At 40.1% G+C, this 26,491-nt stretch overlaps 1 protein-coding gene across 3 annotated transcripts in view; it reads left to right on the top strand.

Annotated features, from left to right (window-relative positions):
• CHD2 (chromodomain helicase DNA binding protein 2) overlaps positions 1-26,491 on the top strand; it is a 117,835-nt gene that overhangs the window by 70,199 nt on the left and 21,145 nt on the right. For all 3 annotated transcript variants that reach the window (XM_027569799.2, XM_035727930.1, XM_027569805.2), the window contains 14 exons: positions 1,844-1,993; positions 2,727-2,875; positions 3,899-3,995; positions 4,426-4,518; positions 8,064-8,234; positions 9,191-9,366; positions 13,575-13,616; positions 14,878-15,017; positions 19,103-19,241; positions 19,435-19,585; positions 20,718-20,840; positions 22,074-22,202; positions 23,113-23,253; positions 24,978-25,112. In XM_027569799.2, the coding sequence (XP_027425600.1) occupies positions 1,844-1,993; positions 2,727-2,875; positions 3,899-3,995; positions 4,426-4,518; positions 8,064-8,234; positions 9,191-9,366; positions 13,575-13,616; positions 14,878-15,017; positions 19,103-19,241; positions 19,435-19,585; positions 20,718-20,840; positions 22,074-22,202; positions 23,113-23,253; positions 24,978-25,112 (1,836 nt within the window). The remainder of the gene's footprint in view (positions 1-1,843; positions 1,994-2,726; positions 2,876-3,898; positions 3,996-4,425; positions 4,519-8,063; positions 8,235-9,190; positions 9,367-13,574; positions 13,617-14,877; positions 15,018-19,102; positions 19,242-19,434; positions 19,586-20,717; positions 20,841-22,073; positions 22,203-23,112; positions 23,254-24,977; positions 25,113-26,491) is intronic.

Below are 26,491 nucleotides of genomic sequence, written 5' to 3'. Positions count from 1 at the left end.
GAATACAGGTTCTCTACCATTATTCTGCACATCTGAGCCTTTTTTATTAAGAAAAATTAAATACTTTATCATTGGGGGAAATAGTTATATGCACAATTAGAAAATTTGGAAGATAGTGAAGAGTACAAAGAAGAAAAATTGCACAACTTCTGTTGTTCACATCATTCGGGTGTGTTTCCATTCATAATAGATGAAACCGATTATCTGGGATCATTCTGCATATAGTTTTGTTGTCATTTTTTTATTCAAAATTCTGTGAGCATTTTTCCCATGTCATTAAAGATTTAAAAAAATTTTAGTTTCTAATGTTTTCTCATGCTTGTACCATTATTTAACCTGCTAATTAAACCTAATGACTTACTTCTTGTTGTGTGTTAAGAGTGTACAAGCATTTAGAAAAGGTTTTTGATACACTTTGCTAGATTTCCCAAAGCAGTTTATATTCATATTATTTGTGATGAATATTTCCATCTCACCCTTAGGAGCATTGTGTTTCATTGAGTTTGTTTTCAATTTGATAATGGACACAAATAACATAAGTCACATTATCTTTGGTAAAGAGTGACAGTGAAGGGGCGCCTGGGTGGCTCAGTCAGTTGAGCATCTGACTCTTGGTTTCGGCTCAGGTCGTGATCTCAGGGTCCTGGGATCAACCCCTACGTTGGGCTCCATGCTCAGCATTTCCCTCAGCTCATCCATCTCTCTCTGCCCCCTGCCCCCAGTAAATCTTTAAAAAAAAAAAAAAAGGAGTGACAGTGAAAATTGTTTATATGATTATTCAGACCCCAGATTTTACTTGATTTAGGTATCTCATTCTCAGGTGTCCACTATTTACTTGTAGGCTTCTGTAAATTAGAGTGTGATGGCACTTGGTATCTCTCCCACGGATCACAGAGTATATGTGCCTCAGCATTTGTTTAAAGTTCTTCTGAGACGATTCTCTCCATTTTTATTTCTGTGGCAGGATGCTGGTGAGTGTAGTTAGAATATGAAGAGCTTTTCATTGTGTCTGTGTATATTAAATACACCCATTGATCAGAATACAACTCAGAACTACCAGCTTTTGAGTATCACTTGTGTGCCAAAAGGGTGTCAGCCTTTGACATACATGATCAAATGCCGTAAAAATAGAAATCTCTGTGGCTTTCTTTTCTCTGGTAATTTATATTCTGCCTTCTGCCCCATATTTTCTGAGCTCTCAGATGCAGGCAGGTATACCATGCCTGCTCAGTGTCTGTCATTGCTGTGGAAACCCCGGAATATGTCAGAGCCTGAATCTTTCCCACACGGGGGTCTTCAGCCACATGTGCTCTTGTTTTCTTTGTGCATGTGCCGTGCTGCTTGAGGACCCTGTGCTTCTCAGCAGTCCCAGCACATGATCTGTTGGTGCAGTGTTGTTGTGTTTCTCACCCATCTAACAATAAAGTATCCTTGCTTATACCGACTTATTACCTTATGTGGTGTAATCTACCTTTATGCAGAGAATGAGTGTGTAGGCAGCTTGCTGGAATGAAATGATCCCCTTGCTAATTAAGTTTTTCTGGATTTTGTTAATTGCTTGTAACACTAGTTTTAGCCAGGAGAGAACACTAATTCTTTTGTTCTGGTTGACTTATCGGAATCAGCTTTACTCCTTAGTTCCCTGCACTGACTTTCAGCTTAATGAAATGAAAATTCACTCTACCATCAAATCCCTAGCATTCTTGTAGCCTCCATAAAGTTTGTCCATCATATCTCACTTTTCTTCACACCTGCAGGGGTTTCCAGGTATAAGGGCTTATTGGACTGTGAAACTGTTTCTGAGAAGGCCACTGCATAAAGTAGTATATTGCATTGTGTACAGGACTTCTGTTTCCTGCTCTCGACAAGGGCTGGTGGCCTGGGAATCAATCTGGCTTCGGCGGACACAGTTGTCATCTTTGACTCTGACTGGAACCCCCAGAACGACTTGCAGGCACAAGCCCGAGCCCATAGAATTGGTCAGAAGAAGCAGGTCAGTGGGGAGAGACATCTGGACATGGTTTGGGGGAGGCGGTAGAGGGGGTGTGTTATTTAGCCTTTTCAGGCTGTTTGTAAAATGCTTTTTTCCTGTTTTGCTTTCATTTCCCCAAGAGTAGATGCCTGTCTGTTAACTAGTACAGAGAAGATGTCTTTGGGGCTAAGATGAACTTATTAGGGAACTGTTTTCTTTTCCTGTTTGAAAATTATGTTACAGTGGCTTTCAGGTTTACTCCAAGAAAGAGCGATGATGAATAGATTCACAACTGGAATGTTTCTCTATTTTAATGTGGATAAGTTGTTAAATAATCTCTCGTTGTTCAAGGTGGTCTACTTTTATTATACACGTAGCTCTGAGCTACGTTGGGGAAATACATGCTTGTTTCCTTCACGTGCGAATCTTAAAGTCTGCTCTAGTATCGGGTAACTCCTAAGTTTCATACTTGGCCAAAGGTTTGGTTTTGGTGAAACTTTCCATCAGTGAAACTGATTATTCTTTAACAAAATTTTTATCATTAGAATAGGCTGTAATAGTTTTTTAGAGGCAGTTTTATTTAAGATTATAACCTGTTACAGTAAAAATATTGTATCTAGTTAAGCTGTTTGGATGAATGGCTTACAGGCATTTCTGGTAGAAGAGAATAAGTCTTTCCTATTTTTCCTCTTGGTTTTAGACAGAGGTAGCTTTTTTTTTTTTGGTGATAAACATACATTTTCTTTTTCTATAGGTAAATATTTACCGCTTGGTTACAAAGGGGACTGTGGAGGAGGAGATCATCGAACGGGCCAAAAAGAAGATGGTATTGGACCATCTGGTGATTCAGCGTATGGATACCACTGGCCGGACGGTTCTGGAAAACAACTCGGGAAGGTCCAAGTAAGTTCCAGGTGGAGGAGGTGGTCAGAGCCAAACTGTGATTTTACATCAGCATTTGATAGAATTCATCCTTCTAATAGGATTCTCTATAATTGACATTACCTATTAATTACCTAGAAGAGGCCAAGCCAGGACCACAAGAAGATGTAATTTTCATTTTATCGGTTTTCTCTGTTGTTTCTTTTTTGCGTCTCAGCCCTGTGCTCATGTGCTCTCCCTCTGTCTTTCTTGCCCTTCTCTCTGATCTTCTGCTTTTGGCTCTGTGTGTGACGTACGACACAGCAGCCACTGTGTGTCCTCCATTAGGCTTTCATCCCAGCGCAGGGTTGCCTGAACCTATCAGCAGTAAGAGTCTGCCAGATCGGGTTGGCAGCTGGTTTCTTACTATTGGTAAAAATGTTTGTGTGGAGATTGTTACTCTTCCTATTGAAAACAGAAGGGTGTAGAAGGAAAATAGTCAAGTTTCAGTAGACTTTTATTTAGAAGCACAGCTATTTCTCTGACTGACTTTACATTTTGACCAAATTGTTCAGTGTCTTCTGTGGCAGTCCTACAGCTTGCGTCACAGGTGGAAATCAAATGAGCCCTTCCCTAAATAGAATATTTTCAGATAATCTTCCATTCAAGAGTAACCTAAATGGAAAAAGCCTAGTTCTTTTATTTTAGACCAGAGATGAGAAGGTTGAAAATGCTTGGTGAATGATAACTTCCTGAGTCAAAAGACAAAAGAGCAAAGAACTCTCTTCTTTCATGTTGCTAATTAAGTTTCTTGCTTAATCATGTAATAGATGAGTCATCAGGAAAATAATTCATTTTCTAGTCTTCTGCTGGGTTAGGTTTACCATCACAGACGCATCCTGGGGATTAAAAAAAATGAAATCTTTGAGAGATCATTTTTCTTGGCAGAATTTATATTTTCACCAGTAATTTCACCCCTTTATGAAGGGTAGCTATTTTATAGTAGAACTTCATGGTGGTTGTTTGACATTCCTGAGAGATTACAACTACATTTTACTTCTACAGCTCAAATCCTTTTAATAAAGAAGAGCTGACAGCTATTTTGAAATTTGGAGCAGAGGATCTCTTCAAAGAACTGGAAGGGGAGGAGTCAGAGCCTCAGGTAATTAACAATGAGGAAAAAACTTTTTTGACAAGTATTTGTGAGAGTCTTAATTTTTCTGGAAGCAGATTTTGAATCTGTTGGAGGCTTTTATAAAGAATAGTAATTATTTGAAGGATATAGTTGGGTTTTTTTTTTTTAATTATTATAGAGCTCAAAGCTCTTACTAAATAGAATAGGAAAGAGAAAAACATTTGAGGATTCTGTCCTTACTCTTTTTAATTCCAATTGTATTTTATGTCATCTCTGAAGTTCACCTTGTCATTTGTATAAATAATAGTTTGAGACATTAGAGGTACAGGATATAAATCGGAATACTGTAAAGGTAAATGGGATCCCAGAAAGGAGATATGGTTTATTTGCACCAAGTGTTTTCAGTCCACTGATCACTGTTGCCTGTTTACCACATTGTATTGTTGGTGTCCCTTAGGAAATGGACATAGATGAAATTTTGCGCTTGGCTGAAACCAGAGAGAACGAAGTGTCAACAAGTGCAACAGATGAGCTTCTGTCACAGTTTAAGGTATGGAAATTATTGTGGGAGGGAGTCCTCAGCATTGATTTATTAACTAATAATAACTAATGTCTGTGAGTACTTCCCATGTGCAAGGCGCTTTACTTTTTCCTTTACCTAACTTGACTCCTTTCTTTCTCCTCTGGAGTTCCAGGCGCGTTGTGAGTGTAGATTCAGTCTTCTGCATGGAGGTAATCGCTGACGTGGTCTGTCCTGCCCAGAGTCAGTGGACAGAGGAAAAGTCAGCGAAGAGGGAAGAATATGCATCCGTGGGATAGGTGGAGACCCAGATAGTGTGGAGCTCTGGGAAGTTGGAATGTGTTATGGGAGAGACATTGATAGAATCAGGTGACAAAGAGAGGTCAGATGTACACAAGGTGACAGAAAGCTCTTGATGACTTGGTGATGGGCTTTTTTTTTTTTTTTTTTTTTTTAAGTATCTGATATAACAGAAAATTAAGTGAGATCAGGACTAAGTGCAGAAGCTGGGCACCAGATGAAGGAGGAGGTGGCAGCATTGAGTGTGGAGTTAATTTAAAAGCTCATAAAGAGAATAGTGAAGGTGATTTATGAGGATGGAAGAGTCAAGGCGAGGGTTTTGAAAGATGTTACAATGTCTCCAGTTTGAGGAAAATGCTTGAGAATAGGGAGAGATTGAAGGTTCTAAGGAAAGAAGGAAAATTTGATAGTACATTGCCTTAGAAGAGACTGGAAGGGATGTAATAAAAAACACAGGTGGCGCAGTTGGTCTTCAAAAAGAAAAAGGAAAATACATTTCAGGGAATAGGAGGGGAGAGAAGAGGTGGGATTGATTCCTTCGTGACCATAATTCCCAGTAATTAAAGTAGAAATGATTTGGGACAGCCACAGGTGGTGCCAGGAAGGAGGAACTTGATAAGGAGTGAGCTGTATTTGGAAGGTAGGACTTCACATTGGAGCTTGTCAGCAGGGTCCTATGATTTTCTCCAGCAAGTACTTGAGGTCAGAGGGACTGATCATTTCATGGTCCCAAAGTGGAAGATGGGCTTGGGAGACTAAGGAGAGTCAAAGTGGCAAAGGTTTCCCAATCTCATGTGAGAGAGAATATGGTTGAAAGAATTGGGATGGGTTCGTTCCATACCGGTTGGAGTAGCAGGAGAGACCTGAAGGTTCCAGTGATGGTTAAGTTCAGTACATTCTGTAGGATTGAGGGAGACATGGTGAGGTGTTTGGAAGGCAACAGTATTGTGTGATGAGATTCAGTGTTGGCCACAAGTAGAAGTTGTCTCCGAGGAAGAACACAGAAGGAACTGAATAGACCAGAGAGCTCTAGGATCAGAGTCGGTGTGTTTTGAGGTTGAGGGTAAATTATTACTGTTTCAACTGGACTCCACTTCTAGGACTATTGCTCCCTTTTATTTTTTATTTTTTTAAAGATTTTATATATTAGAGAGAGAGAGAACTGAGTTGGGGAGGGACAGAGGGAGAAGCAGGCGCTCTGCTGAGCAGGGAGCCGGATTCTGGGCTCCGTCCCAGGACCCTGGGCTCCTGACCTGAGCTGAAGGTAGACACTTAGCCGACTGAGCCACCCATTGCTCCCTTTTAAAGAGAAGTAATCCTCATGATAATGTTTTAGTCAGAATATTTTATGATGATTTAGGTATAAAAATTTCTGCATATTAACAGATTAATCAAAAGTGGTCAGCTGGTGACTTTTGCCTTGCCAAAGCTCTTTTGGCTGTTACATTTTAGCACCTGGTCAAGTGATTTAATTAACAGTAGGAGTCTGCCTACCTAGGGGCTCTTTTATTTCTGGAGTGCTTCAACTGAATTGACTTTGTTTTTTCCACTAACACTTTATTTTTTTTCCTTTCTCTCTCTTTTTTTAAACCCTAATTTAACATGTTGGAAACACAGCAAAGCTTTTTTTTTTAGATAATTTAAGATTATAATTTTCTTAAGTAATCATAACTGATACTTGTATCTCTTACTGTGTGTGTCAAGCCCTGTTACAACCATAGGATGAATCAGATATTACTTTCTTCATTTATAGATAAGGAAACTGAGGCACAGACAGGCTAAGTAGATTTCCTAAGGTTATGCATATGTGGAGTTGTGATTATATCCTAGACAGGTGGTCTGGCCTGATTAATGTGGCCCTTAACCATTCTGCACCCTCAGAAAAGTTCATTTCCCAACTGCGTGAACCACTAATATATATATTTACACCATTTATGTAATTTTCACCTGGCTGTTTTAAAAGTCAGATCTAAAGTAATTACCGATAGCACTTGACTTAAGAGATTGGTCAAATGATTCATTTTATAAAACAAAAAATGTTAAGTTTTCAGTCTAAGAAATTAACACTTGCTGTCTTTGTCTTGGAATTTAAAAAAATCTGATCGTGAAGATCACGGTATCTATGGTGGAAGTTAGAATTAATTGTGGCCAAAAGTCATAATCTTCTGACTTCACTGTCCGTTCCAAATGACTTTGAGGAATGGAACCTCCAAAAGTTCTTTTGTACTTGATTGTAGCCTTAAAGACTAGGTGGGAAGGAATAAAAATGATGTGGAGCCCCCTGCCTGAGGCTGCCCAGCACTGCTCACAGGCCGGCCAGAGCTGGTAGATGGGTCTGTGTACCACAGCTGAGGCTTTAAAATGCATATGCTTAGGTGGTTTTCCTTCCAGGATAGGTATATCTTTTCAGTAGAAATTGATGCCAGATATTAAATATTTGGTATGTCATAAATGGGGTGTTCTTCTAGGTTTGTTTCAATTTTTTGCATTTTAAATTCTCATGTTTATTTCTAACAGTGTACTTTTGAGTATATGAAATCATTACATACCTTTAGTTTCTGTACTTCTGATAAAAATGAGTAAGATAGGTAGTTTGCTAGTGATTGCTAGGGCTTTGAAGCATGCATTGTTTCAAATAAGTGCTATTTAGTAGCAATTTATAATTTAGAACTAACTTCATTAATGGATTGGTGTTAAGTATTCAGCATTTGATAATCTTAAGTAAATCTAAATTTTCCAATTAGTATCATATTTATTAGAAAATGTGTAGGATTTAGGGGCGCCTGGGTGGCTGAGTCGTTAAGCGTCTGCCTTCGGCTCAGGTCATGATCCCAGGGTCCTGGGATCGAGCCCCACATCGGGCTCCCTGCTCAGTGGGGAGTCTGCTTCTCCCTCTCCCACTCCCCCTGCTTGTGTTCCCTCTCTTGCTGTGTCTCTCTCTGTCAAATAAATAAAATCTTTAAAAAAAAACAAAAAAAAATGTGTAGGACTTAAGTCTTTCCATAAAGCTTGTAAGACAATTTATATCTTTATACCTGTTTCCCTAATTCTCAGTAATATTTCTGATGAACTTGAGGGTTTGGCAAGATGATTTGAGGGGAGGATAAGGGAGAGATTAGCAGAAAATTGATTATCTGGTTGTATAATATCATAGGAGTTCTGATATTACACATAGTGTCTTAACTTAGATTAAAAATGCTGGGTGAGTTGGTGTTTTACCAGGCAGTGTTTGGGAAATAGGGACATGTCAGACAGTGAGTTGTCCATGTTCTAAGGTTGCCAACTTTGCGACAATGGAAGACGAAGAAGAGCTGGAAGAGCGTCCTCACAAGGACTGGGATGAGATCATTCCGGAGGAGCAAAGGAAAAAAGTTGAGGAGGAAGAGCGTCAGAAGGAGCTAGAAGAAATTTACATGCTGCCCCGAATTCGGAGTTCCACCAAAAAGGTGATTGAGTGAGATGAAAGATAAGAAGGGACCTCTTCTGTTGTAAAGGCTACAGAAGTGCTGGTTATTCAAGGAGGCTTCGCATTGTTGCCTGGGGATTGGAGGCAGTTATAACGAAACCGTGGAGGGAGATGGGAAACTGGTGTGCCCCTGCGTACACCTGTGGGACATTTGATCTTTGTAAATTGGCCCTGGGTGAGGTAGATGGCTGGGATTTGAGTTTGGCAGACATTTGCAGTTTGCTGTTGAGATCAGAACCAATAATCCTAAAGATTTGGTTCTAATTGACAGTGCCTTTGACTTTCAGAGGCCAACGTCTTTTTGCCTTTAAGTATTTGTTCGTGGCACTGGTTTAAATACTTACTGTAAGAGACTATATAACCATAAACAAAGAACATACACATACTTCACAGCTTATAAAGAACCATTATAAACATGATCTAATTTGATTTTTGCAACAACATTGAAGCAGGTAGAATAAGTTTTATCACCCAGTTTGTTGGACATAGTAGATTTGTCCAAGACCAGAGCAAATCAGTATTAGCTAATAGTAACTAGTATTGATTGAGCACTAATTGTGTGCCAGGTATAGTTGTGCTATTATACCTACTGACTCACTTAATCGTCATGCAAACCCAAGTAATAGTTATCCCCATTTTACAAATGGAAAACAAAGTCACAAAGGGGTAACTTACCTAAGGAAGTAAATATGAACCTACAATTCAAATATTTTTATTCCACTTCATTTGTCATTACGTCACAGTATGTCTCCGGAAAGGTGACTGTCCCAAGCAGGTCTTCCTTCTTTACGTGACACCTGCCTCCTTATTTTCATAAAGGAAAATGGACTTTGATATGATGAAAAGTTCCCGAGTATTAAAGAATTCAGATGGGCTGAATTAGTCCTTTTCCCTCTTGCACCTGGCACTTGCTACAATGTGACTTTGCCTTTTCAGGCTCAGACAAATGACAGTGACTCTGACACTGAGTCTAAGAGGCAGGCACAGAGATCCTCTGCCTCTGAGAGCGAGACAGATGACTCTGATGACGACAAGAAGCCAAAGCGCAGAGGGCGCCCCCGCAGCGTGCGGAAGGACCTTGTCGAGGGGTTTACCGATGCAGAGATCCGCAGGTTGGTGGAGCTCTGCTGTCTGTCTGGGGTGTGTGTGGAGGGTGTGCTGTGAGCCGTGGGTTGATGGCATTCCTGACACTGAAGACAGGGCAGGCAGAGGCTGGTACCTGCAAGGAAGGCAGGGGCCAGAGTCATGCCCCAAGTCTCCAGAAGGTTCTACCCTCTAGGGTTTTCCTCGCTTGAGCACTCTCTTGTCATTTGCTCAGCTCTTCTTGTTTTCTTCCTGTTCTCTGGTTACTCTGAGCATTTTCACAAAGAAAGTCCAGCCAAGGCAAAAGAGACAGTTGGAGGCAGACTTGGGCTGAGCCTTCCTTATTTGTTTTTATTTACAAATAGGAATACATACATGAAAACATACATAGAGACACACACGTGTCTATGCATATAAAAGAAAGAGTATGAATATAAAAAATGGATAAACCCTGCCTTCATACCCCTCGTGTCCCCAGTTCAGTTCCTGTCAGTGTTAGTACTGATACCAGTGTGGTGGTGGTTGGTTTATTAGTAGCACACCCGGCATACTGTTTTGTAGTCTTTTTCCACCTGTAGTTGATTTTAGATATCTATTGTCCATATTTACTGTGCATTTGTTGGTATTTAATTCACACACATCGCCTTCCAAGAAGATCTAAAATTGTTGCTTCCAAGCCATTTTTCCAAACACTTTGCATGATATTTTTTATTTTAGGCTGAAGAAAATAGTATGAAGGTAGCCTTATGATCCAATCCATACTATAATTATATCAGATAGTTCTCTAGGTCAGTGTACTTTAAATCATGAAGTCTTTATTTTCCCCTAAATGTTATAATTATTCTTTTCTTCTTTGTTTGTTTAATTTATTATGGAAAAGTGTAAATATACATAAACATTGAAAGAATAGGGTATATACCCCCCATATTTATCATGTTATCATCTTAACCATTTTGAATTTGTAGTCAGTCTTCTATGTAACATCCCCTCGCCTCCTACCCTCAGTATTATTTTGAAAAGAATGTGTATTCTGCTGTAGGTGGACACAGTATTCTACAGATGTTTGTTTGATTCTGGGTTATCTGAGTATTCCATTTCCTTATTGATCTGCCTGGTGGTTCTAGCCATTATTGAAAATGGGGTGTTGAAGTCTCTACCTGTTATTGTTATATCGTCTAGTCTTCCCTCTGCTTTGGTCAGTTTTTGCTTCATGTATTTTAGGGCTCTGTTTCTAGGTGCATGCATTTTATAGTTAATGTGTCTTCTGATGGATTGGCCCTTTTATCCTCATAAAATATCCTTTTTTGTCTCTAGAAATAATTTTTGTCCTAAAGTTCATTTTTAAAAATCTGATATTAATATAGCCACTTCAGCTCTCCTTTGGATATTGTATGCACATTATCTTTTTCACTTCAGTATGCCTTTCTTTGAATCTAGCTTGTGTTTCTTAAAATATATAGTTCTATTATTTTTAAAAAATCTATTCTGTCCCTTCCTTTTGATTGGAGTCTTTAATCACATTTACATTTCATGTAATTACTGATAAAATAGAATTTATGTCTGCATTTTGCTATTTCCTTTGTGTCTTTTTTGTTCCTTTATTCCCCCATTACTACCATCTTTTGTGTTACGTATTTTTTAATACACCATTTTAATTCCCTTGTTTTTCTTTGTGTTTCTTATTATTCTCCTGTATAGTTTCTTTTACTATATTTTCCAAGTTATTTTTCTAGTGGTTGCCTTGGAGATTATAATTAGTACCTTAACTTGGAATTGTTTAGTTTGGATTATCATCAGTTTACTTCCATGGTATATTAAAATTTTACTCCAGTATAACTTCATTCCTTTCCCCTCTTCTGTGTTACTGTTGTCACAGAAGTTATATCTTTACCCTTTATAAGCCTGTCAACACAGTTCTATAATTATTGCTTTATGCAGTTTTTTAAAAAATCAGAAGAAAAGACTTACAAACAAATACATTTATGCTGTCTCTATATTTATTTATTCAGTTACTCTTAGTGAGGCTCTTACTTCTTTGTGTGGATTTGAGTTACTGTTTGGTGTACTTTGATTTCTGCCTGAAGGACTCTTTAGTATTTCTTTTAGGGCAAGTCTGGTAGCAGCAAATTCTTTATTTTTGTTTATTTGGGAATGTCTTAATTTCTTGTTTTGGAAGTCCATTTTTTAAGTTCAACTTCTGGAGTTCCTCAGGGACCATTTTTATTGTTTTTTTTTTTTCTGTATATGGGCCTTTTTTGTTTTTGTGTTTTCCATGATTTTTTGATGAAAACTGAACATTGTAACTAATGTGGCAAGTGTGGAAATCAAATTTCCCTTGACAGCCAGTTTGTTGTGTTTGCTGTTTGCTTTTTGTTCATTTAGTAACTTTCCTGGACTAGTTCTGTGAAACTAGTCTTTGTCATGTGGTTTCAAACCTCTGCTCATCTAGCTTAGCCATTAGCTAATGGTTGGACAGAGATTTCCTGAAGTGCCTTGAGCCAATAAGTCTACCAGCCTTCGCTGAAGGGCTCCGTGTGTATATCGGGGGCATGTTCTCAATGCTCTGGCAGGCGTTGTACAGCTCTGCCTTACCCTTAAGTTCTTGCTTGTGCAGAGCCCTGGGCCGGCTGGAGGTGAGAGATGAACAACCTCTTAGGTAGGTCTTTTCCTGTGCACTCACATAGCCTTGCTCATGTGTGATTTTATAGATTCTCAGGAACATGTCAGCTTTTCAGAGCTCCCTGTGGACATTCCCATCAGTTTTCCCTTTTCAGGTTTTGGTCATCCTGTTCTTATCCCAACCTGGTAATGTTGCCCGAAGCAGCTGTGGTCTTAAACCTTTGCTTCTAATTGTTTTCACCAATGAACTATGGACAGTAGTTTTCACAGAGAGGTCAAGTAAAGCAAGCCTGAGAATGGAGCTTCTCAGGGTGTTGTCAGGTCAAATAGCACTGTTCTTGTGGAATAGAACTTTGGAGTAGGTTTAGACCTGTTCTGCTGCTGCTTTGGACAACCACTGTAGTTGAAAGGTGTTGGTTTCAAGACTGTCATGGAGCGTGGAGAGGGGAGCAAGTTAAAATGCCAGAGAGCTTTCAGTTCCTACTGAGATCCAGCCATTTGCTTGAGTAAACGCTCCTTAGATGGTTGCAAGGCTTTGGTTAATTTCAAGTTCTAACAAAGTCCATCTTGACAATATTTTGCCAGTGTTCTTGTTGCTTTTATGGAGGATCAGATTTTCAGAGGTTCTTACTCCACCATTCCAGAAATGCTTCTCCCTCCTAGTATTATTTCGAACTAATTCCCAAGTACCTTATTTCACACATAAAATATTTCAGTATATATTAAGAAGGAGACATGTAGAGTTGAGGAATAAGCTTCACGTTCACTTTCCCATGTAATGCTTTCCTAATCCTTGCGTCCATGCTGTTCCTTTAGTATTGTTTCTCAGCTGAGGGCCTACTCATTCCCGTCCCCTTTTTCTTTAATTGCTATGTTCTGTTTCCATTTATCCGCCCATAGTATCTCGCTTTACACTGTTACCTAACCAGATGACTTTAGTAATGTGGCTGATTACGGTGATGACTGTGATGTAGCAGATGACACGGTTGTGGTGTGTAGTATAGGGTAGAGACTTGTGGTAGGATTGATTGGAGTTTTGTTTGGAGACAGGGTCGGGCAGGAGGAGTCAGCAGAGTTTCCAAAATAGTTTTGTCTAAGAAGTTTTAAATCACATATTTATTTTACTTTGCCTTATTCCCAAAAGTATTGAGGCAGTCTTAAAAATCTTATAGTTGTGTCATTGACCAGAAAATAATAAATCTTACTGTATGGAATTGGTAGTAACAGTAACTGAATAGAGCAGTTAACCGTATTGGGGTCTTATCACAGGAGTTGTGGTTGAATCATTTATTACGTGTTGAACTCCGTGAACTTGTACCTTCTAAAACGGGTAATACTAGATTTAGGTCACTGTTCTCTGTTAAAGTCCCTTAACATTTTCTTGATCAGTCACTGAGAATAACATTGATCTTTTAATTTGACTGCATCTTTAGCACTCATTATTTTAAGTGGACCAGTTTCAAAGACATTCAGCATTCTTCTATTTCGTGGCAGTTCCGTGGTTTGGGCTCAGTCTGTTTTGACACAGTGTGTGTAGCATATTTCACCACAGGATATGTTTGCAGTAATAGAGCTAAAGCGTCTGTTTTTTAATGTGTTTTATTGATCATGTTCTCAGGTTCATCAAGGCATATAAGAAGTTCGGTCTCCCTCTTGAACGGTAAGCTCCTTATCCACCTGTTCTTCATTTTTCTTATGTAGTGGCCTTTTTTTTGGGTACTATTTTCCACTTAATACTAATGCTGGGAATGTTTTTTCATCCTGGAAACATTCTTTTACAAATATCTATATATTGTGTGATTATACATGTCCTTTTGGGGAGGGATGACAAAGATGACCATCTATACAGAGATTTTGCTTGAAGAACATGAAGCAAGTATATGCAAAACTGTAATACAGAGAAATAATTTCCAGAAGAGATGTTCAGATAATTCCATTTGGAAGAATGCACGTATTTAGTATTTGCATCCTAGTTCTTATTTAGTAATGTAAATTTGTGATTTTATAACTTTCTGCTTCTTAGTATAGTGTCATGAGGATTAAATGCAAGTAACTTTTTAACCCCTTGCCAGCAGTAACTACTAAAGGGTTGGCTGTCCTGTCTTAACAAGCATTCAGGAAATGAACTCAGAAGTTGGATTTTAACAAAAGACTATGTCAGCTAGTTCAGTACTTTGCTTTGTGCAGAATCAGCAATATGTCCTGTGAATAATAGTACTCACTTGAAGGAAATAGCAGATGTCTTTCTCTTCTTCCTGATAAACTTCTGGAGTGGAGGAAGATTACGGCCTGTGTGTTTGCCTCTCCGTTTGGAGAGGAAGCAGTGATGGGTAGCAGTTAGTAACAGTGAGGCCAAACAAGTCAGGTGCACCTTTCCAGGGTTGTTGCTGGCCACCCAGGATGGAATGCTTGCTGTGAGCCAGCGACCATAAAAACTACCAGGGTGTGGAAAAGTGCATCTGGCCCCTTTTGGCAGACTGGTTTTTAGACATTAATGTGTTTACGTGCTCCATATGAGATCAGTGAAACATATTGTAGAAGTAAGTGTACTTTGCTTCTAGGAATATTGTAATGAATGAAAGTAGCCTGGAGGAAGGAGCAGAGTAGTGCAGTCTTGGCACTTCATTTGCTGCCATCATCAGGCAGCCCATCTAGTTAGTAAGGAAAGCCGACTCTTCTCCGCTGTATTCTTTGAAATTACTCTGTGATCTGTTCCAAAGCACAGTTCTTCATGATGGAAAATGAGTGAGTTAGCCCTCAGTCACTATTGTAGGCTTCTTGTTGGATACTTGGAATGATCAGTAAGTTGAGAAGAATGTCTTTGCAGGAGCAAGCTTATATGAGACCAAGTGGTATCTCATGGGACATTAGAAAAGTGGGCACAGGGCATTGATGTGTTCCCCGTATTTGATCTTCCTCAGGCTGGAGTGCATAGCACGCGATGCTGAGCTGGTGGATAAGTCCGTAGCAGATCTGAAACGCCTGGGGGAACTGATTCACAACAGCTGTGTGTCAGCAATGCAGGAGTATGAAGAACAGCTGAAGGAAAATGCCAGCGAGGGTAAGTTCTCCCAAACCCGGCACTTGTGGACTGGGAATTGTGCTGCTAAGGGGCTTTGTTTTTGAAGAATAGACTTCTATCCCATGCGTCCCTAATCCTTTGAGGTGTGTATTCTGACCTGCCTTTATGTGAGCTCAGTGTTGTAAGATCCTCAGAGAACTCACAAACGAAGTTGATTTGCAGAAGGTGGAGAATGGAGAGTAATGAGCAACAAGAATGATTTCTTCTGATGTTGCTACAGAAACCTTAGATTGGTTTGAATGATGTGAAGACCCAAGGGGGCAAATCGAGTGGATACATCTGTATTTTGACTGCAAATGAGGACATTAGATCACAAGCATCACTAGGCATCTTGGATATACAAATATGGATTGTGTTAGGCAGACTTAAAGGATTTTAGGGAATTAGTTGGAATAAATAAAATATTGGGTGAATATTGTAAACATTTTTGTTACAGTGAGATTTTCATGGCACTAGAATTTGTTATAATTGGGCTGGACAAGTTATACCCTCACAATGGTCTCATTTGCAGAGGGGAATAACAGGGCCGGCCTCAGAGGATTTGGGTGATTCCTGGCTAATTCCATTCACAAGAAGTGCTTAGTGTGGTGTTCATTAATACCAGGAAAGAAGTATTTGCGCTTTCGATTTTCTTATTAATGGTATTATCGAAGGTAGTAGAATTTTAAAGTGTCTTAAATAGTCAAAACTTTCATTGGGTGTATTTTCCTTTTTTGTAAAAGAAATTGACGTGGTTTGGACATTGATTCGACTACATGCTTTTATATAGCACTCAGAATACAGCCAAGAGTCAACTTGAAGTTTACCGTGTTTTCATTTTTCATTGTAATTGTTGTGAATAAATTACACATTCACATGGTTCCCAATTGAAAAACCAGTATCCCTATTTCTTGTACCTTTCTAGAAATGAGAAAGTGCGTATTACAAAAAGTGAATAGAGTGTGTTTTTTCCCCTTATTACACAAATGCAGCAAGCACCCTCTTCTAGAAGCACCTTGCTGTTGCCATCTCACAATATATTTTGGAGATAGTTCCTCGTAACAGGCGCCTGCCTCCCACATCCCTCTTTTTTCGTTGTATGTTCTGGATCTGGCTGATTGCTTCCTCCTGCAATTGTGTAACTCGTTGCCTTTACCTGTATTTGCCATGAACTGGTGTTTAGTGTACTCTGGATCCAGGATGGCATTTCTAATTCAGATTCCGATTATTATTTTTTTAAGATTTTTCATTTGAGAGAGTGTGAGCACATGAGCAGGGGGAAGGGGGAGCAGGAGGAAGGGGGAGCAGGAGAGCGAGAAGCAGACTCCCCGCTGAGCAGGGAGCCTGATGCGAGACTTGATCCCAGGACCCTGAGCTGAAGGCAGACACTTAACCAATTGAGCCCGCAGGCGCCCCTATTGATAAATCTTTTCTTAAGTGGAAAATTTTTGTTCCTAAAAGTGTTAACATGATTATGTATTTGTCCTATCCTACATTAGACGAGTTTCTAAACATCAGTGCCAATCTTACTGCTCAAAATACAGTTTTGTTCTGTTTTGTTTTTTGGTCTTTGGAATATATCCCACTAGCTCTGTGCAGTTAAAAATACCGTGTTTTAAAATTATTAGAAGTTCTTTTCTCTGTGTAGTTAGGCCACCAACTTAATAGATAGTACAGTCTTTTTCATTTCATTTATTTTCAGTTTTTAGGGATTGCTTTTCTCGTTTTGACTTAGCTTTGAAACACTTGCATGGCCCGAAGTCAAAACTCTGAAACAAGGTACATTTGGAGAACCTTACTTGTGTGCCAGCAACACCCCCCCCCCCGGCCCCCACCCAAGTCCTGCTTTCTGCTCCTCTCATAGGTCACCATTTCTATTAATTTGGGGTTTATCTTTTCACTGTTTCTTTGAAAGGATTTCGGTGTGTGTGCCCCTGTTCTGTAGAAGATAGCATATACTATGTATTGTGTTTTGCACCTATGTATTTTCACGTGTGGAGATTACTCCCTATCGTGTAGAAATGCTCTTTCCTTTTGTAATTGCAGTGTTCCACCACTTAGGTGGATCTTCATTCAGACTTTATTGTTCCTGAATAATGAATATTTGGGTTGTTTTTAGTCTTTGGTTGTTATAAAGACAGCCGCAGTGAATTCGTAGTCTAATGGATATGCTGTTTTGTATCTCTATGAACGTGTCTTCTGGATAGATTTCTGGAAGTGGGACTGCTGGGTCCTGGGGAAGCATGACTTGGTTGGATTTTACCAAACTTTCCAGCAGTCTGGTACCATAATTTATATTGCCACCAGCAGTGGATACTGGTGCTTATTTACAAGCCTCACAAATAAGAGGGTATTGTCAAATGGTTGGTTTTTTTGCCACACTAATAGGTGCGAAATGGTATCTTGTTTTTCTTCTAATGAGTAAGGTTGTGAGTGTTTTCTAAGAGCCATTTGTGAACCACTCATTTTCTCTTCTGTCCATTTTCTTAATTTTTAGGATTTCTTTTTCTGATTAAAGTTGCTGGTTTTCTCCTATAGTTTGTGATTTGTCTTTTTACTTTGCTAATGGCATTTTAAGAAAACTTAGAAGAAATTTTTTAAATGTATCAGTCTTTTACCTTATTGTGTTTAGATTTTGAGTCAGTTAAAAACATTGCCTCTACGCCCAGTATAAACAGGAATTCACTGTGACTTTCTCCTCTTGTACCTGTGTGATTTCATTTACTTTTATATCTCTGATCCACTTGGAGTTTTTCCTGGTGTATCCAGTTTTATTTATTTTTCTGTATGGTTACTATATGTTTCAATGCCGTTAAAAATGGTTAGTCTTTTCCCCACTGCCTGATTTTTTTTTTTTTTTTTTTAAAGACATGCATAATCCTGTTAAGGGACATTTCAGCTATATAATCTCTTGCTTTAGTATTGTGGTAGATAATTTTGGATACACCCCATTTTGCACTGTGCTCTCCTAACCAGGCATTGAATGAGGGTATCTGTCTGCTTTTGGTCTCATCAACGTAATGTTTTCAAATTTTTGAATTTTTCAGCGTGATAGGTTAGAAATGGTATGTGTCTATATTATAATTTACATTTCTCTCATCAGGAGTGAGGTCAAGTATTTTTCAAATGTTTAGGAGTCATTTGTTTTTCCTTCTCTGAATTGTCACTTTACCTTTGCCCGTATTTCTGTTGCAATCCTTTTGCTTTACAGATGAGGAAACTGAGACCAGAGAGGTCAATAACTAGAAGTGAGAGGGGAAAAGAGAAGGGAGGAAGGGGGACTTTGCACATTTCGGAATAAATCCCAGATTTCTGATTTTTAGGGAAGTGCCTCTCTCATTTTCACACATTCTGTTCCAGCTGTCTTCAGAATTGTTGGGAATACCATTTGCAAGTGAATTCTAGAGGATTACAGGAGAATATCTAAATATTTATGATTATAGCACCGTTTCATCAACTTGAATGTTAAAAAACCTTTTCTCAGGCTCTGAGCCATCTTCCCCTCACAGACAAGTGTCATTATCTTGTGCCATCATCTTGCCAACATCTGGCTAGAATTGACTGGGTTTCATTTTTAATTCTAGGATTATTTTAATTTGGCACTAGGGCTAAGGAAATCTTTCCATGACACCTTGTTCATCATTTCAAATGGTATTAACTTGATGTCCTATTTTTTTTTAGTAGAGAAAATCATCTTTAAAACACTTGAGTTTTCTTGAACTCTGTTAATAGGATAGTTAGAAAACAAAACAAAAAAAACTTCAGTATTACTACTAATCCTACAGAATCTTTTTTACTTTCAATTTTAGAACCAAAGTCTAAAATAGATAGGAAGATTAAAATAGAATTACAAACACCAGTGGATTAAAAAAAAATCCAAAATCTTAAAAAGCTTAATTGTTTAGAGATCATTTTATGAATGTTAATTGAGAAACTTTTTTGACTTTATGTTACATCTTTGAACTAAAAATAAGCCAGAGATATATATCAAGTGAGTAAGCGTTCAGGGTTTGCCGATAATGTTTACTGGGGAATTCCAGCAAGTTCTCACTTTTAACTGATAATGTGAAATTCGTATCCTTTAGGGAAAGGACCGGGGAAAAAAAGAGGCCCAACAATCAAAATATCGGGGGTTCAGGTTAATGTGAAATCCATTATACAACATGAGGAAGAGTTTGAGATGCTACATAAATCGATCCCTGTGGACCCTGAAGAAAAAAAAAAGTGAGTCTATTCGGTGCACATGCGTGAGTGTTTGTGCTGTAAGAAAGAGTTGAAGTTCTAGTTGTGTGTTATGTAGTGTTTTCATTGTCTTTTGTGTAACGCATCAGGATACTTTGTCCATGTTCATTTGTGTTCATTTCCAAGTTCGAAAGGCCTCTCCTCTCATGTCTTCCTGTTTCTGAAATCCCTTTAGATACTGCTTAACATGTCGAGTGAAAGCTGCACATTTCGATGTAGAGTGGGGAGTGGAGGATGATTCGCGACTCCTGCTGGGAATTTATGAACATGGCTATGGGAACTGGGAGCTAATTAAAACAGATCCAGAGCTTAAGTTAACTGACAAAGTAAGTAAATCTGTGATGCTGGAGATTTCCAGAAGATTTGTTACATACAATATTTTTATATCGATAACGTATTTTTATATTTTCTGGGGGGGCGGGGGATCAAATCGGAAATCAGTACAGTAGTAACATTCCTGGGATTTCTTTGTTTTGGGGAATATCACCATCTTTAGTGGACTGTGGAACTGTTAGATGAAGATGATAGCCAGGTGAAATTTTGGGGAAATCACAGGAGAAATCTTAAAATTCTAATTCTTATACGTCCAATCTCATTGCAACAAATACCAGGGTAAGATTATTAACTATTAAGGATTCCTTGGCCTTAAATGTTGGCCTCTTGTTTAAAACTATATTTGAAGCTGTCGTGTTTCAGTTCTCCACACAAAGGAGCCATACCTTGGTATTTTTTGTAATGGAATTAAATATTGGCCGTACTTCTCCCACAAAATCGAGCCTCCCACCCTATCCGTTGTGAATCAGGCCACCAAGTAGTAAGGCCATGCTCAGAGCTGTAAGCAGGGAAAGCTGACTGGCTCAAATTTTAGTAGGATGCGCTCCATGTTGTGCTCCTGGCAGGGCTTTTCCTGGCACGTCAAACAATGCTCATCCCATGTGTGATGTTCTCAGAGGGTGACAGCACCCCGCCATAAGCACTGAGACCAAATCCAGTCTGGCCTGAGAGGTCCAGCTGGGGTAGCAGGGACGGATCATGTCCTGGCATAGCTCAGTGCTCTCCGGCAATGCTCTAAGAAGCATTTTCAATCTAAAACGAAGCTTTAACCTAGCTCCAGGGATTCCCTGCTCCTGGAAGGAGGAAATCCACGACGGCTGGGATGCTCTAGCAGATGAAGCCAACAAGCCCCTCCTACCTGAGTTGTTCTACCCTGTTAACAGCACAGGTAGGAGCCAGTGGGAGAGCTGGATTTCTCCATCCCATTTTGTAAAACGAGAACGGCTCATAAGGGATTTTCAGTGACTGGGAGCCATGGACATGAGATAGGATCTGAGGCTTTATCTGTATTTTGGGTGGTTGGGGAGGGAAAGGACTGCTCAGTTCTTTGTTGTCTCTGTGTATCCTGATCCACTAACCGGGACATGGGTGGTGGCGGGTGCTTTTCTTCCTTTCCTGTTGAAGATTCTGCCTGTGGAGACAGATAAAAAGCCTCAGGGGAAGCAGCTGCAGACCCGAGCGGACTACTTGCTGAAGCTGCTCAGGAAGAGTCTGGAGAAGAAGGGGGCCGTGACGGGTGGGGAAGAGGTGAGTGCGGCTGCCAGCTGGGCATCCTTCAGAGGGCCGAGGCTCCAACCCTGCAGAGTTAGGGAGGAAAAGGGCTGCCTGCCCGCTCCAGGCACTGCACAGAATGGTACCTTCCCACAGTCAGGTGTTGCTTTTGAGGTTCCACTCATGATGGTTTGGTTGGTGATAAGAGAAATGTTCATTTGATAATTGGCAACTTTCTTAGATGCCTATTCTCCTCCAGTTTTGCCTCAAAATAGTCCTCACCTCTGCACGTGCCATTGGTCCAGACATATGTTGCTGTTTCTTTATGCTGCTTCCTCAGTTTTGGAATATAGTTGTGGTTACTGTATGAATACCACCAGGTTTACCTGGTACAGCTGACTCTGGGCTGCTTGTAACGATGGGTCCCAGAGGTAAAGTATGGATAGTTAGAATCTACAGTTAATTCAGAAACTGACCTTCAGTTACGACTGCCTTACTTACTCAGTACAGAATACTAGCGAAGTTGCTAATGAACTCATCTGAACTTTATCTGCTTTTATTTTCCCAATTTTTCATTTCAAAGTCAGGCCTAGAAGTGGGAATCACAGTGAGATGTTACATCTGGTACTAGCTCTTTGTTGGGTGCGTGTTCCTAGTGCTCTTAGAGCTCTACCATTTGCATTAATTTCCCTATATTATAAACAAAATGAATTCTAGGGGAGAAAAATCACTATAATCCTATACCTTGTCCTTTTTCATGTAATAGTGTCATAAGTAGTGTCATTCTCCAGATAACACGCGCATGAACTACACGTTAGGTTCTGGAGGGAGGGATTTAGATCATGTTTATACTTGTTTTAGATTTCTGTATCATATTAGAGTGGATTGAGAACATTTTATCCTTTACCTTAATTTTTAGGTAGACCATACATCTGGATTTTTTAATGTTACTCTTAGGTCTCATATATTTATTTGTGTCTTTGTGCATAAAAGTACTTTTCCTTTTTTTGAATTCTGTCTTCAGCATGAATTTTGAACACAAATCAATAGATTCAAGGACATGGATGCTTTTATGTGGTGTAGGGACATGTACAGGGCCTACATTACTGTTTTCCTTTTTCTCTCCGGGGTAAAATTGGTTGCACTCCTTTGAATTGCCTCTGAATTTTCTCGTTTGAGTTACGTGGCCGTTACTGGTCTGAAGAGCCATAAGGTTTTTTGGTCGTGCTTCTTGAGATTTGTGGTTTTACCATTTTCTCTCCTTTCCAGGCCAAATTAAAGAAGAGGAAGCCTCGAGTAAAGAAGGAAAACAAAGAACCCAGGCTGAAAGATGAGCATGGGGTTGAATTTTCATCTCCTAGACACTCAGACAATCCGTCGGAAGAGGGAGAAGTGAAGGTATGCGGTTGGATTTCACTAGAGGGTTGTCATTTAGCCTGTATTTATCGTGCCAGCTGGTGTAAAACCATTCAAATGTGTTTGGTGTACATGCAGAGTCAGTAAAGTGGAAACAGAATAGATATGTCTCTGTTTACTATGTGAGAGAGCGATTTGTTCATTTAAGCCAGCCGTCACAGATTCATAGGTACTGGAAGTCAGTGAAGGGGGAACCATGCGAGGTGTAATGATAAATGGCCTGTGACACCCAGCCTTGTGATTGAAAAAGGTAGGGAGTGGTGGTGGGGACTGCGGCTCACCAGGGGCCTCATGCCTGTGCAGTTGAGTTCACCGTGGGCCAACAGAATACATCTGTGGGTCAGATTTGGCCCAGGGCCTGCCAGTTTGTGACCTCTCGTTTGAGTAAAGTGAAAAATTGGTAGCATTCAGTGTGTTTTTTCAGTGAGTGATAGCTTTATGGGATTTTATGTCGTTGCCCTTCGAGTGTGATTGTACTTTGAGATTAGCTCCAAGAGGATCAGCAGTGGGGACAGAAACTGCATGAATTTGTCATGCACACATAAATTCAAAAAGTAGTAGCAACGTGACAATTGTTAGGTGGCAGATTTATATTATCTCTGGTCCTCAGTTCTTTCCATCTGTGAAATGGGGATGATAATGCTTATGGTTGAAGGGTTGCTATGGGAATTAGAGGATGTGAGTTGCAGAGCGTCTGTTTCTACCGGCTGACCTGGTTATTACCAGAGAGCTTAGAATCGTAGGGGCAAGTGCTTTGGGCTGTGTACTTGAAAACAAGCTTCTACGTGTAGATGCAGGTATGAGCCACTGTGGACAGTGCTTCTCTCCCCAGAAAGTCGATGAGTAGATCTAAAGTTGGTGGCAAAAGCTCACAGTCCTGTTTGTTTTCTAGGATGATGGCTTAGAAAAAAGTCCAATGAAAAAGAAACAGAAGAAGAAAGAGAACAAGGAGAACAAGGAGAAACAAACGAGTTCCAGGAAAGACAAAGAAGGGGACAAGGAAAGGAAGAAGTCAAAAGAGAAGAAAGAGAAGGTATCTGTGTCCTTCTGCTTACCAAGATGCCCACAGCCTCTGAAGTTTCTTCTAGGACTTAGAGAATGGGGCTTGAGCGCCCTGAAATAATCGCCTCTTTAAGGGTACATCCAGGAAGGAAGGATGGGGCGGTCAGAGGGATGCCTGCACCTCTTCTTACAGAGAGGGGAACGTGCAGTTGTGGGGTATTTTTTTTTTTTTTAAATACAGAAGGTCTTTAGTTGATCTCTTACTACGTATTTCAGAGGGGAAGTTTTGATGAGATAGGACAGGTGAGAGAAAGCTGCATTTACAGGTAATGATGTGAAATGTGTCCATCCCCATATTCATGGTAGAAGAGTACAATCCATAGATGAATTTGAGTATTTGAAAAGTTTAGGAGTCAACCCAAATATATCAAGAGAAGCTTTTGGAGTAGAAATGGATAAAAAGCCCTGCTATTAAATAATCTTCACTTTGGGACTTTTGTGAGGTTAATTCCAAACCACAGATTCTGGTAGAATGTAGCACGTATGCTTGCTGGCTTCTGATGAAATTATTTTGCCATTAACCCTTAATCATTAAAACATACAAACAAGTAACTGCTGTAATTCCACCATCCAGTGATAATCTCTAGTAAATTTCTTGATCTTGGGAATTTTTGTCTTATACGTATAAGTACAAAATGAAGATCAAATCAGATTCTTTGAGTAGCCCTTTCTCCCCCCGAAGCAGTACATCAGAAACAACTTTCCCAATGAATAAATAAGTGTTAAAATCACTTTAAATAGATAAAGAAGATTCTCTTTGATTATAACATCTTGGAAGCAACGTAGACTTCCCATATTGAAGTCACTTTCATATTTCTTATGTTAGGAAACCTGCTATGCCAGATACCTTTCCATTTCTGCTCCCACAGAGAGATACTTTTTTTTAAGGGAAATATTTCCAAAATAAAAGCACAGAGAACCTTTTACCAAGCATCTACTCGTCTACCACCCCAGATAGAACTATGGCCAACATTTTTTCACATTTACTCTAAGTGCCTTTTGTTGGGCTGGTGTATTTTGTGTTTTGTGCACATCTTACCAACACTGTTGAAGCGCCCCCCATCCCCCAAATTCCTCTTTCATGATTTCATTACTCTGCCTCTCTCCTTTTTCCCCCCATGGTTTGAGACCTTTCCTATCCATGTTTTTGTACTTCTTCTATATATTACACAGTCGTAAACAAAGTAGAGTATTTTTTTAAATGTTCATACACAAAGTCACCTCCATCCTTCTGCATCCTTTCATGGATAAATGAGATTTATTCATGTGGGGTCATGTACATTTCAGTCATTTACAGCACTGTAGTCAATACAGATTCTTAGGTCAAAGTGTACGATTATAAGCTGTTAATAAAAGTTGCTACATCATACTGTACAAGAGCTCTGCCAGTTTATTATAATCTCCACCTGTTGATGTTTTTGTGCATTTTATGGATGAGGGGATAGAAGCCAAAACAGCATTGTCCTGAAGCTGAAGTTATAATTGGGTGCGTTTGGAGACAGAAATGGAAGTGATGTACAATTAAGCCATTCATTAATCACGTAGATTTGATTACATGATGTTTCAGAAGACTTTATCTTTTTTGTAAACTGAGCCTGTCATATTTGCCCTGGAGTGATGTGACAGGGAAGATGTCCATCTTGCGAGGCAGGATTGCACAAATGACAATGATTCCTTGTAACTCTTTTTTAAAAGCCTAAAGGTGGTGATGCCAAATCTTCAAGTAAATCAAAGCGATCTCAGGGTCCTGTCCATATTACAGCAGGAAGTGAGCCTGTCCCTATTGGAGAGGATGAGGAGGATGATCTGGACCAGGAAACGTTCAGCATAGTAAGTCTTGAAATTGTGGGGTGCTGGTGTGTGCGGCCACAGTGCTTGCCTTCCCCAGGTCCCGCCACACAGCCTCAGCCGGCCTGAGCATCAGTATGTTACCTTAGAACACATGCTTCTACTATCTGAAGACCTTTTGCTCTGGAATAGGCAGGCAGGAAGAGATTTTCTTACTCTCTAGTGAGAAAGAATTTTGGGGAATCGATTTTCTGTCTTGTGCTCCTAGGCAGAAAGGCTGTGGGAGTTGGGGAGGGGGGGGATGGTGGGTGGCTCAGTTGGTTAAGCGTCACACTCTTGCTTTTGGTTCAGGTTGTGATCTCAGGGTTGTGGGATGGAGCCCCGTGTTGGTCTCTCTCCCTCTCTCCCTCAGCCCCATGCCTGCATGTGCTCTCTCCTTCTTTCCCTCAAATAAATAAATAAAATCTTTAAAAAAAGGGAAAGGCTGCAGGGGCCCTTAGAGGCATTTGGGAAACAGAAGTGTTCACTGAGCTAACATTTATTGAGTACTTTCTGTGTGTCAACCCTGAATTTACCTACCATGTTGCAAAGAGAGTTGCTTCTGTCGCTGTAGACTTCACATTTGAGTAAGGGAGACAGGTAGCCACACGGATCGTGCTCATGCTACTCTGATGGGCTGTGGGGGATCTTTAGCAGATGCTCTGAAGATCCTGGAGAAGGGGATTTGACCCAGGCAGGGGCTATTGGGAAGGCATGTTTAAGGAGGCTATGTTTGAATTGGGTTCTGAAGGAAGAGGGAAAGGTCACAAGAGATGAGGGGAGGGAAGAACATGTCAAGGCAAGGCAGCAGCATGCACAAAGGCCCTGTGGCAGGACCACCTGTGGTGCAACGAGTAGGTCACAGAAGGCCACCGTGGCTGGCGTGGTGAGAACCAGGGGACAGCATGACATGAGACGAGGCCAGGGTCCTGGCTGAGTGAGTGAGAGCAGTGGTGAGCGTGAACGTGGTGTGTCTTCCCTGCTCCCATACTGCAGTGCTCAGGGCTAAGACATGTCCGGGACATGGTCTCTTTCCTCATACGGGACAGGGAATGTGATGGGGGAGGGGAGTGCATGGACCAGCTGGAGCAGGAATGGAAACAGGCCAGCCCCTCAGTAGAGCTGCATGGTCTTCATTGTGCCGCTCTCTGTGATTCCTCCCACCTCTTCTGCCCAGCCTTCCATAAATCGCAGCTCCCTTGATCAGTTAATTCAGTCTCAAAGAGAACCTCATCTTCCAGATCTCAAAATACTCCTGCTGTGTGGCAGTGAAGGATAGAATACTGACCTCATTCTGTAAGGTAGTCTTCTCTCTCATTGCTCCTTTCTCTGTGTTCTCAAAAATCTGTGTGCATACATGCATATATATATATATATTTTTT

Source organism: Zalophus californianus, chromosome 6 (assembly GCF_009762305.2).
Source record: "Zalophus californianus isolate mZalCal1 chromosome 6, mZalCal1.pri.v2, whole genome shotgun sequence".
Taxonomy (NCBI): Eukaryota; Metazoa; Chordata; class Mammalia; order Carnivora; family Otariidae; genus Zalophus; species Zalophus californianus.
This window is presented reverse-complemented; position numbering and strand designations above follow the sequence as displayed.